At 41.8% G+C, this 12,695-nt stretch overlaps 1 protein-coding gene across 1 annotated transcript in view; it reads left to right on the forward strand.

The window, feature by feature from the left end:
* The first annotated feature begins 10,199 nt into the window (after positions 1–10,199).
* The window catches only part of LOC110522888 (transmembrane protein 132C-like), a 43,804-nt gene continuing 41,308 nt past the window's right edge, over positions 10,200–12,695 (forward strand). Inside the window, exon 1 of the mRNA XM_036976546.1 lies at positions 10,200–10,689. Within this exon, the coding sequence (XP_036832441.1) occupies positions 10,623–10,689 (67 nt within the window). The 5' untranslated portion in view covers positions 10,200–10,622. The remainder of the gene's footprint in view (positions 10,690–12,695) is intronic.

Genomic DNA, 12,695 nt, shown 5'->3' on the forward strand with positions numbered 1-12,695 from the left:
CCGTTTTTGTGATGGGTGGTGTACCTAATAAACTGTCTCTTGAGTATATACCGTGTGTTTGTGTGTGTTCGTATGTGTGTTAGAGTCCTGGGTTGATGCCATTACAAGTGATGCTATAAAAAAAGCACATATCCCTAAGTCAGCACAGGTGGGAAATAGTCAAATAAAAAAGTGAGATCACATGGAATACCAATACCCTTTTACATTTCAACCCTGCAGGATGTAGCAAGAGTCAGGACTGTGGCCTCCCCTTCATTAGTCTGTGAGAGCAGATGCCGGTTGGAGGACAGGTACTCTAGCAGTTAAGAGTGTTGGGCCAGTATCCAAAAGGTTGTTGGTTGAAATCCCTGAGCTGACTAGGTAAAAAATATGTTGATGTGCCCTTGAGCAATGCACGTAAACCTAATTGCTCCTGTAAGTCGCTCTGGATAAGAGCATCTGCTAAATGACTAAAATGTAAATGTAAAAAATTCCAATTGGACTGTAACTCATCCCAGTCTCCTGCGGAGTGATGTGTATGGTGGCCATGCTCTGAGAGCCACTTTCATTTGTCATCCTGTGACACTGAGAGAAGGAGGCTCAGCCTGGCCCCAGCCATTCATCTTTGTCTGTGCTGTTCACAGTGGGCTAGCCATGGGGCAATGCCTCCCATCACTGCGGCTCTGGAGAGGTCCCAGAGCTACCTCACAAACTCTGGACCATATTCTTGAGCTGCCTATAAGGACTGACTGCTAGACATAACCTGCATTATTGCCAGTCAGTCCATATAGGCAGCTCAAGAGTATGGTCCAGATTTCTCTAGAGGTTGTGTGGAGGCCATGATAACAACAATGTACAGGGCTTCAGAAATGATTTAATGGTTCTTACTGTCTTAAAAACTTGTATGAGCCAATGATAAGTCATGAGATTTCCTATAGCCTACATCACTGTACCGGGCATATTTGATTTACACTAATCTCTCAACTCAGATTCGATGGATACAATGAAGTCCATCTCATCATTCAACTAATGGAGAGTAGTAGAGAGGTTGAAGACAGATTAATACCATAGAGAATGATATTTATCTCTAGAGGCCAAAATGCTGTTTTAGCATGGGCAGCGCCATTGAGGGCTTCCACCATGCTTCCTCCATTTTAAAGTAGTCAGAGTAGTCAACTGAGGGGGGATTCCTATGAGTTGTAGCCTCAATGGCACTGCCTATGCTGTCACAGATGCTATAATGGCACAGGTATAAAGATGAGTCCTCTGTCTCTATGATTAAGACACACCTGCACAGTGGCTTTTAATGTCAATCTCAGAACAGGATTAGTGTCAGCAAAGGTTAACAGAGCCACCAACCATCCAGTGACCTGGGTCCTTACAGATCATTCATGGATGTTCTTTTCATGTTTCACCTAGATTGAAATTGTCAGGAAAAGGATCCAAAATCTTTTTGAGCGAGGGGAAATCGTAGGGTCAATGCGAGGCCATGCTTCCAGAACTATTGATTATTAAAGTGTTCATTTTAGGACCGAAGAGAAAATAATCTATTCTAATTTCAGAGCAAGAACAGAGAGGAGAATTAGGAGAGCACACATGGTGAGTAACAGCCCCAAACACATAATTTGCAATTCCCACAGGTTTACGTATTTTTTCAGCCTCTCTTTCGTCCCCACTAATCTCCTCCTACCAATCACCTTATTAGGGTTATTATTATTACTACTATTATTATTACTTCTCTGCCGATTAGTCTGAATAGCTGGACTTCCTGTCGGTAATTAGGGTTGAACATGGTTGATCCATTTTAGATGACCATTCAACTTTTCAGCCACCTATACTGTTTAGCTAGTTTATCCAGGCCAACAACACTAGTGACCAGACCACCACTCAACAGGGTTCCTTCCATTAATAGCTGCCGTAAGAGCATGTTTGCATGTCTTGAAATGCCCAGCTAAGACCTGGAACCGTTCCCAGATGGCTACCACCTCTAACATGCACGTTGCTGAAGCTTTAATAATGGTAGAGAGACAAAACTCCCTCCTAACACTGCATCACAAAATAATGCTCATAATTTAAATCCACCAGGCCTAGTTTGGCTTGTGGTAAAAGGTATTTTGACAACGTTAAACATATCACACACTATGGTCCAGGATGGATTACGACAGACTCCATCTGGTTCTTTTGCATGAAACAATTGGGCTACATAGGTACCCCTTCTTTATAGCTATCCACAGGCACTTTAATTAGCTCTAAGATACATATTTATTTTAACCCGCTTGCGCTGTCAGGGATGGGATGTTTATTTGGAAATGAGTCTGTCGCTGCATAAAGCTTCTACCTTTGCACCCATGTCAACTTCCATTGAAAATCAGGTTGTGCTGAAGCAGGACAGCATCAGCTAGGCAGCCATGATCCCTTTATTTCAGGCATTAATGAGTGTTGACACGTGTCGTTGCACAGACAAACAACAAGTGACCATCAAACCACAGGACACTGGGAGTCTGGGACACCCTCTGCCACTCAGTCCAAACAGAGAGGGAGTCAACGAGACGAGAGGAGGACAGGACAGGACTGACAATAATATTGGCTCATTAAACCTTGCAAGTTTACTGCAAAGATCCAGAGATGCAAAGATCCAGAGATGACACAGCGTCGATGAGCCGTATCCTCACCTCCGTTCGGTCCTAAAAATGCCCATCTCATCATCTCTCCACTTCCCCTGCAGGGTGCCATCATGGGAGGCTGCATGACATTTCAATTAATATCTTACACGCAATGATGTTCAGTGTACCACAACAAGTGAGGGTCTGACATTTTTTAACAAGACTGGGTTAAGATTAAATGCAGTATAGACATATTTTAGGCCATTTGTATAATATTTGAGACTTGCTTGCTTAGGCAAAAGGAGTACATGATAATAATAGTTTGGTGGGTGCTTATATTTGTCCTAATTAACAGATGCACAAGTGTGTATTATACTCATGTGTTAATTGGAAATGTATTTTTGGCATATCTCAACATCCCCTGAGACACCCTCGGAGAGTGTGGTTACGGCCAGATTCAGCCATTATCAATGGCGATCCTGGAGCAATTAGGCTTAAGTCAATCAAATTTACAGTACCAGTCAAAAGTTTGGACACACCTACTCATTCTGTCACATTCTGACCTTAGTTATTTTGTTATGTCTTTGTTTTAGTATGGTCAGGGCGTGAGTTGGGTGGGCAGTCTATGTTCTTTTTTCTATGATTTGGTATTGGTTGGAATGGTTCTCGATCAGAGGCAGCTGTCAATCATTGTCCCTGATTGAGAACCATCCTTAGGCAGCCTGTTTTCACCCTTGAGTTGTGGGTGATTATATTTTCTGTTTAGTGTGGGTTGCACCTGACGGAGCTGTTTTGGTTGTGCTTTTTGTTTCTTTGTTTGATAGTGGTCAGTTTAAATAAATAACATGAACAAGTGCCACGCTGCGCTTTGGTCCTCACCTTCTGCCACCGACGACCATTACACATTCAAGGCTTTTTCTTTATTTTTACTATTTTCTAAATTGTAGAATAATAGCGAAGACATCAAAATTATGAAATAACACATATGGAATCATGTATTAACCAAATCAAAATATATTTAAGATTTTAGATTCTTCAAAGTAGCCACCCTTTGCATTGATGACAGCTTTGCACAACCTTCACCTGTAATGCTTTTCCACCAGTATTGAAGGAGTTCCCACATATGCTGAGCACTTGTTGGCTGCTTTTCCTTCACTCTGCGGTCCTATTCATCCCAAACCATCTTAATTGGGTTGAGGTCGGTGATTGTGGAGGCCAGGTCATCTGATAAAGCACTCCATCACTCTCCTTCTTGGTCAAATAGTCCTTACACAGCCCAGAGTGTGTTGGGTCATTGTCCTGTTGAAAAACAAATGATAGTCCCACTAAAAGCAAACCAGATGGGATGGCGTATCGCTGCAGAATGCTGTGGTAGCCATGCTGGTTGTGTGCCTTGAATTCTAAATAAATCACCAACAGTGTCACCAGCAAAGCACCCCCAAACTATCACAGTCTCCTCTATGCTTCACAGTGGGACCCACACATGCGGAGATCATCCGTTCACCAGCTCTGCATCTCACAAAGATACAGTGGATGGAACCAAAAATCTCAAATTTGGACTCATCAGACCAAAAGACAGATTTCCACCAGTCTAATGTCCATTGCTCGTGTTTCTAGGCCCAACAAGTCTCTTCTTATTATTGGTGTCCTTTAGTAGTGGTTTCTTTGCAGAAATTCAACCATGAAGGTCGGATTCACACAGTCGCCTCTGAACAGTTGATGTTGAGATGTGTCTGTTACTTGAACTCTGTGAAGCATTTATTTGGGCTGCAATTTCTGAGGCTTGTAACTCTAATGAACTTATCCTCTGCAGCAGAGGTAACACAGGGTTTTCCTTTCCTGTGGCGGTCCTCATGAGAGCCAATTTCATCATAGCGCTTGATGGTCTTTGCAACCAAAATGTTCCGGGATTGACTGATCTTCATGTCTTAAAGTAATGATGGACTGTCGTTTTCTCTTTGCTTATTTGAGCTGTTCTTGCCATTATATGGACTTGTTCTTTTAACAAATAGGGCTGTATACTACCCCTACCAAGTAACAACACAACTGATTGGCTCAAACGCATTAAGAAGGAAAGAAATTCCACAAATTAACTTTTAACAAGGCATACCTGTTAATTGAAACGCATTCCAGGTGACTACCTCATGAAGCTGGTTGAGAGAAAGCCAAGAGTGTGCAAAGCTGTCATCAAGGCAAAGGGTGGCTAGATTCTCAAATATATCTGTGGCGTACAGCTGGTCAGCCACCAGGGGGAGACTCGTCGAGGCCTGGTGACAGACGGAGTATACATCACGAGGCAATGGCTCCATCTGCTGAACATGCCAGGTCTTGAAGGGCTCTCTGCCCAGGACTAATTGGGGCTGATTTGGGAGTTGGTGAGTAATCAAGGGCTGAGTAATCAAGCCCCATAAAGCTGCCAGAAGGGCAGCACACAGAGGAGGACTGGGGGAAGTAGGGTGACTTCCGTGTAGTTGGAGACGGTGTCCGAGCGAAGACGTTTGTGTGCCGACAGGATACAGCAAGACCCGGAGCCCAGGAGAGGGTCTCATGGGGTGACCTATCCTTTTCTTTTGATTTATTATTTAATAAACATCCTTGAAACCGAGCTAATCATACTCTGTCTGTGTCTGATCTGTGTAAACGTCTTGACCAAACCCCCTGGTCTGCCACAAGAACATATATTTTGATTGGTTTAATAGTTTTTTGGTTACTACATGATTCCATATGTGTTAATTAATATTGTTGATGTCTTCACTATTATTCTACAATGTAGAAAATGGTAAAACATTAAGAAAACCCTGGAATGAGTAGGTGTGTCCACACTTTTGACTGGTACTGCATGTCGTGCACCCGAGAGTCAAGTGCTGATAGAAATGGATTTGGTGAAAAGCAGGACGTTTGAGTAGCCGTTTAATAAACTGTTCAGCAGTCTCATGGCTTTTGGGTAGAAGCTGTTCAGGAGCCCTTTGGTCCCAGACATGATTCTCCGGTACCGTTTGCCATGTGGTAGCAGAGAGAACAGACTATGACTTGGGTGGTTGGAGTCTGACAATTTTAGGTGTCCGGCCCACACTACCCACTGTAGCTTCTTGCGTTCGGATTCAGAGCTGTTGCATACCAAGCACTGATGCAGCCAGTCAAGATGCTCTCAATGGTGCAGCTGTGGAACTTTTTGAGGATCTGAGGGCCCATGTGAAATTGGCGTGCCCTCTTCACAACTGTGTTGGTGTATTTGGACCATGAAAGGTCATTATTGATGTGCACACCAAGGAACGTGAAGATCTCGACCGTCTCCACTACAAACTCCATTTCCTATAGTCCACGATCAGCTCCTTTGTCTTACTGACATTGAGGGAAAGGTTTTCGGTCCTGGATCCACACTGTCAGGCCTCTGACCTCCATGTAGGCTGTTCTCATCATTGTCAGTGATCAGGCCTACCACTGTTGTGTCGCCAGCAAACTTAATGATGGTGTTGGAGTCGTGTTTTGACATGCAGTCGTGGGTGAACAGGAAATACAGGAGGGGACTAAGTACACACCCCGGAGGGGCCCCAGTGTTAAGGATCAGCGTGGCAGACATGTTGCCTACTCTTACCACCTGGGGGCGGCCCGTCAGGAAGTCCAGGATTCAGTTGCAGAGGGAGGTGTTTAGTCCCAGAGTTCTTAGCTTAGTGATGAGCTTCATGGGCACTATGGTGTTGAACGGTGAGCTGTAGTCAATGAACAGCATTCTCACATAGGTGTTCCTTTTATCCAGGTGAGAAAGGTCAGTGTGGAGTGCGATTGAAATTGTGGATCTGTTGGGGCGGTATGCAAATTGGAGTGGGTCTAGGGTGTCCGGGAGGTTGCTGTTGATGTGAGCCATGACCAGCTTTTCAAAGCACTTCATGGCTACCAACGTGAGTGCCACGGGCAGTAATCATTTAGGCAGGTTACCTTTGCTTCCTTGGTCACAGGGACTATGGTGGTCTGCTTGAAACATGTAGGTATTACAAACTCGGTCAGGGAGAGGTTGAAAATGTCAGTGAAGACACATGACAGCTGGTCCGCGCATTCTTTGAGTACACGTCCTGGTAATCCGTCTGGCCCAGCTGCTTTTTGAATGTTGCCCTGTTTAAAGGTTTTGTTCACATTGGCTACCGAGAGCGTTATCACATGCAGAACAGCTGGCGCTCTCGTGCATGCTTCAGTGTTGCTTGCCTCGAAGCAAGCATAAAAGGCAATAGGCTCATCTGGTAGGCTCGCGTCACTGGTGTCATGACGTGCCCCTTTCTGGATATAGATCGTAGCATCCTCCCCTCTCTCTCTCTCTCTCTCTGTCTTACACCCAGGTTATGTTTTCTCAGGTCATAAATTCCTGGAGGAGACTCTCTCCCCCTGGCCATGCAGAAAGAGACACATAGAGAGAACAAAGGATTTCACATGGCAAACTCCTAAATCTCCAAAATGGGGATTTGATACAAAAGTTCCACTAGTGAGAAGGTGGGAATGGTCAGTGGACAACATACTTTGGTGCGAAAAGTGCAAATCAATCCCAGAAGAACAGCAAAGGACCTTGTGAAGATGCTGGAAGAAACAAGTACAAGTGCAACTGCACATGGGGACAAAGATCATACTTTTTGGAGAAATGTCCTCTGGTCTGATGAAACAAAAATATAACTGTTTGGCCATAATGACCATCATTATGTTTGGAGGAAAAAGGGGGAGGCTTGCAATCCAAAGAACACCATCCCGACCGTGAAGCACGGGTGTGGCAGCATCATGTTGCCGGGGTGCTTTGCTGCAGGAGGGACTGGTGCACTTCAAAAAATAGATGGCATCATTAAGAAGGGAAATTATGTGGATATATTGAAGCAACATCTCAAGACATCAGTCAGGATGTTAAAGCTTGGTCGCAAATGGGTCTTCCAAATGGACAATGACCCCAAGCAAACTTCCAAAGTTGTGGCAAAGTGGCTTAAGAACAACAAAGTCAAAGGAATTGGAGTGGCCATCACAAAGCCCTGACCGCAATCCCATAGAAAATTTGTGGGCAGAACTGAAAAAGTGTGTGCGAGCAAGGAGGCCTACACACCTGACTCACTTACACCAGCTCTGTCAGGAGGAATGAGCCAGAATTCACCCAACTTATTGTGGGAAGCTTGTGGATGGCTACCTGAAACATTTGACCCAAGTTAAACAATTTAAAGGCAATGTTACCAAATACTAATTGGGTGTATGTAAACTTCTGACCCACTGGGAATGTGATAAAATAAATAAAAGCTGAAATATATCATTCTCTCTACTATTATTCTGACATTTCACATTCTTAAAATAAAGTGGTGATCCTAACTGACCTAATACAGGGAATTTTTTACGATGCCTAAATGTCAGGTATTGTGAAAAACTGAGTTTAAATGTAATTGGCTAAGGTGTATGTAAACTTCCGACTTCAACTGTAACTAAATCTCTGAATATGTACATTTCACAATTATGGGGTTTGCATCTAATTCTTGTATCAAATGAATGAGTAAAGATTAAACTATTTGTGAAATGATGTAAAACCTTTAATGAAAGAGAATTGTATTCCCTTTAAAGTTTAACCAAGTCATTGGCCCGCCCCGGTGAGAACAGACATGATCAGGTGTCATGGAACATCCCTTTTATACTGTTACTAAGAAAAAACCCTCCTGAGAAAATCCTCTTCAGACCACGCATACCTCGGTCAGCTAAGGGGGCAAAGGTTTGAGTTTAGACGAAGCAAATCCATAGCGTGAGCTGTGATTGCAAATAGTTATTGAATTCCTAACCATACCACGTGGAGCATTGGCTACACGGCTGGAAATGGTTCAACTGAGACTATCAATCTCTCAAGAATAAGAGCAAGTCTGAGATACTAATTACTGGTCTGCAGCTAGAAATTATGTCAACCTGGGATGTGAAGACCGACAACCGCCGAAACAACTATGAGAACATTTATGAATGGTACTCTGAAGTATCCATTTTAACCACAAAATACTTGATCTTCAGGGAAACAGAAAAAAGAAAGAGAGTGACTCGGATGAACTCTCCATCAGAAGGACTGACGATTCCAACAGAGATCACGACACTATATAAATATACATTTATATTGATTGCAATTATTCCCGATTGAGTGAGCGTTCATGTGCAAAGGATTAGCATTTCAATTAATATAATTATAAATTGTGTGACTCCAGTTCTATCCCGCCTTTTCAGTCCACACCCACTTCCCTTTGTCCGCCAAGCCGTCATATTGGCTTAGCCCACTAGGGAACCTCCCCTATCATTTCCTTGTAACCATATCTACTGTTTGTGTGTTTATGCATTTCTGTGATTATTTAGTTAGTTAGTAAATAAATGATTAAGACAATTGGTGTATGAATGATATATAGTAAAGGCTGAGTTCATGCAGATAACCAACAATTTACGAAGTTTGGAATGAGACTAACGTGAGGTAAAGAATAATTCATTAATTAGAAGACTAATTGATTAGATATTAAAAATATCTGAAGAGTTATATTAGGAAAATCAATCTGAAGATTTTACTTTGTGCCCTGGCTTCCTAGTTAATTACATGTACATGATTAGTTTAATCACATAATAATAATTACAGAGAATTGATTTGATAAAATAACATTCTTCACTTTAATGATGCAAAAGACACAACACTGGGCAGCTCGCGTCTGAGTTTCCCTTTGTAGTCCGTAATAGTTTTCAAGACCTGCCACATCCTACGTGCGTCAAAGCCGGTGTAGTAGGATTCAATCTTAATCCTGTATTGACGCTTTGCTTGTTTGATGGTTCATCTGAGGGCATAGCGGATTTAAAATCAACCTGCTATAGAGCATTCTGGGAAATATGATAATGATGAGTGTGGTTGTGAGGGTTTTACTCTACATAGAGTAAAGATGACACAATTACACTAGCCTCTATTCACCAGCCCTGGCCGGGGTTCTTTTACACCACTGAATGTTAATTTACCTATTTTTTACACTAAAATGTAACACTGAAAAAACAGCACTAGGTAACACAATTTGCTGGGTACAAATATTCTCATACAGTTTAAAACATTATCACATCAATCTTTTTAAATGTTAAAGGATTAAGTTTAAACACTGAGGTAAACACTAACGGTCAAAGCACTATTTTAAAAAATGATTCAGAACGGTTCTCTTTAGAATGCTTCTTGCCTTCCAAATAATCATCAAAGAACCATTTCTTCCAAAAACGGTTCTTAGAATGAAAAATGTTCTAGGTAGAAGAACCCTTTGCTCTACAAAGAACCCTCATCTTCCTACAAAAACAGAGTACAAAATAACAATAGACTAAAAAGTAGTTATTAGGTCAAATAAAATATATAGACATGTAGGCCTACAAAGTATTTCTAGGCCTTTTGTGAATTGTAGCCTATATACTAGTAGCGCAACATATTCCAAATGGGACAGCCTTTAATAAATCGTGGAGAAATCACTAGATCCCATTGACCTCTCGTGCGTTTAATTTCCTCGCAGGCCTTTCCCCCACGGCGATTACGCACGAGAATCGTTAATCTGACGGAATATGGGCACAGCGCTCAACCTGATTTTTACTCATTCTATATGCAGTCCAGGACAGGATATAACATATCCGCAGTCTACTCAGTGAAGTTTGCTTTTGTTGCGTCCACAATAAACGGTGAATGTAAAAGAATACCACAACTTGGATCTTTGTTCTACAATTTGGCGATCCACAAGCGAAAGTGAATTTTACGCAGAAAAATTAGACGGAGGCAAGGTGCAGAAAGTAGCGTAAAGTGGATACCCAAACTGGTGGACCTAAACAACACTTCAGTTATTACTTGGAACAGGAATTTACCGTTGCATCTGTTATCAACAGAGAGTTAAATATATATATTCATTACAGCTCTTTACTTTGTTGGGGATTGAAAAAATGTAAATTACCATAGATGTGTGTCAATTGAGAGCAGAAAGTCTGACGCTGTTCTCTTGGTACGTTGTTAGAGCTCTCCTGTAGATAATCAGGACTGTCCAACTTGCCAAGATGCTTTATTTGCCTCTCTTTTGGATATTGCCAATTGTCACAGTATTAATTTTCAAACTTCTGACAGGTAAGGATCCACTTTGCTGTGATAGATAGTGAAAATGAAATGGTTTGAGGTCAATTCTTTTTTCATTTTGTCCATTCTAACTTATTTTGATACTCTCAATTGATCAACAGATAAAAAACACAGCTTGACAGTTGGAAACACATTTACAGGAATAGCTTATTTTATTACAGTAGGTCCATACATTGATGTAGACTAGAGGCATTCATTTATTGAATACATGGCCTTTCCTATTTACATACTACATGAAAAAAATATATCTAAACAAAAAAAACATGCTTTTCACTTGGGGATGATCCCGAAAAGAGCATGAATGCTATAATAAGTTAATGCTTTAAGATACCATAGGACTATGTTTGCTCGAAAGTATTCTGGCATGACTGCTGTTTATTCATTCATTAATATTTTCCCATGCATTACTGAGTTAAAGAGTCCAGTAAACTTTAAACTTCATGAACATTATACAGTTGAGATCTCCCTAAAAATATGACGACTACTGTATACCCTCTGTGATATTTGTACTAATGAAAATCACCTGAGGAATAATGGGTCAACGGACGCCTCAGGTGACATCAGGAAATAGATTAATGTTGTGCACACAGATGTAGGATCTTCATTTGATCACCCTGTTGCAGGACAACTTGTAAGACGTTTAGTGTATTTGTTGTTTAAAAAGGCTTCAGAAGTTTGTAATTTCTACTGTGAAATTTACGACTTGATTTTCCCTCACGAAAAATGTATCAACCCCTACAAAAATGTCCATTAATTATAATTTACATAATAATTAACATTTCCTATTGTTGCAGGATTCTTTTCCTGCTGTAGCAAACTGGTTCAAATTAAGATCCTACACTAAAAACTTAGCATTTACATTTACATTTGAGTAATTTAGCAGATTGTAATCAGTGTGCTTGAACCTCCTTGTGTGGACAGTACCACTCTTTCACCCAGCAGTCCAGCAATTATGGGGTGGTGCAGGTACAGTCACGTGTGGTGGGGGCAGTTGCAGACATGATTTGTTCATTAGACATGTGTGTGTTTTGGGGGCAGTTTGGCCAAGTGATGTGATGCTAGAGTGGAAATCATCATCAGAGAAAGAGGCTGGATGTCAGGAAACAGCCACTGTGTTTGTTTGGAGATAACCTGTCCTGCATTATAGAAGATGAGGCCAGGCTGTCTGTCTTCTGTTGATAACCATTTCAGACTGCTGTTTGGTGTGTGTCTGTGTGTGAGTGACTGTGCCTTCTCATCCCTCTACTTGTGCAGGTGTAGCCTGTAGAGAGATTAGAAAGTCAAGAAGATTTAATATTTGCTTTGTGCACAATTTCACCTTTTGAACCTCCACAAACCTGTTTTTTCCTTGAAAATGAAAATGTGATTTTAATTGACCCTCTCCGTGAGAGAAAGGTCACATAGGTTGAGCCATGAAGGGCAGTGCTACCCTTCCATTTCCCCAAAGTAATTGGCTAGCAATTTCTTACTCCCTTCTAACGAAATACTAATGGTTTCTCATTAATATTCTGCATGGCTGATCAGTGTGATCAGTTTTACATGAGGGTATTTGGCCTCGCTGTGGAACTGTATCATTATGTTCTTGTTGTCTAAAGTCAACTCATTGAGAACAGAACAACACATTCAGGTGTTTTAGGCTTGACTTGCAGAACGCCTTTTGACAAATTACTTCAAAGATGCACGGCATGTCCAGATCAACCTTCAATTTCCGCCGTTGCACTTTAACGATGGCGGCCGTGTAGGCTTAGGAAGAGGAAGCTGGTGGGTCTGTCAGCGAGAGAAAGGTTAAGTGTCTGCCGGCTGCTTCTGCATACCAGGGTTCTGACACATTGTTTCTTGTACAGACAGGCAGTCATCCAACAGAGCCTCACAGTGCTGGTCGCTCGTTTTCTCAGATACATGAAGAGATAGCTACACTATCTTCTGGCATGGCAGAAGTGGGAGGGTTTCTATTGAGATAGACACTGAGTATACAAAACATTAGGAATACCTTCCTA

The sequence above is a fragment of the Oncorhynchus mykiss genome, chromosome 5, assembly GCF_013265735.2.
Source record: "Oncorhynchus mykiss isolate Arlee chromosome 5, USDA_OmykA_1.1, whole genome shotgun sequence".
NCBI lineage: Eukaryota > Metazoa > Chordata > Actinopteri > Salmoniformes > Salmonidae > Oncorhynchus > Oncorhynchus mykiss.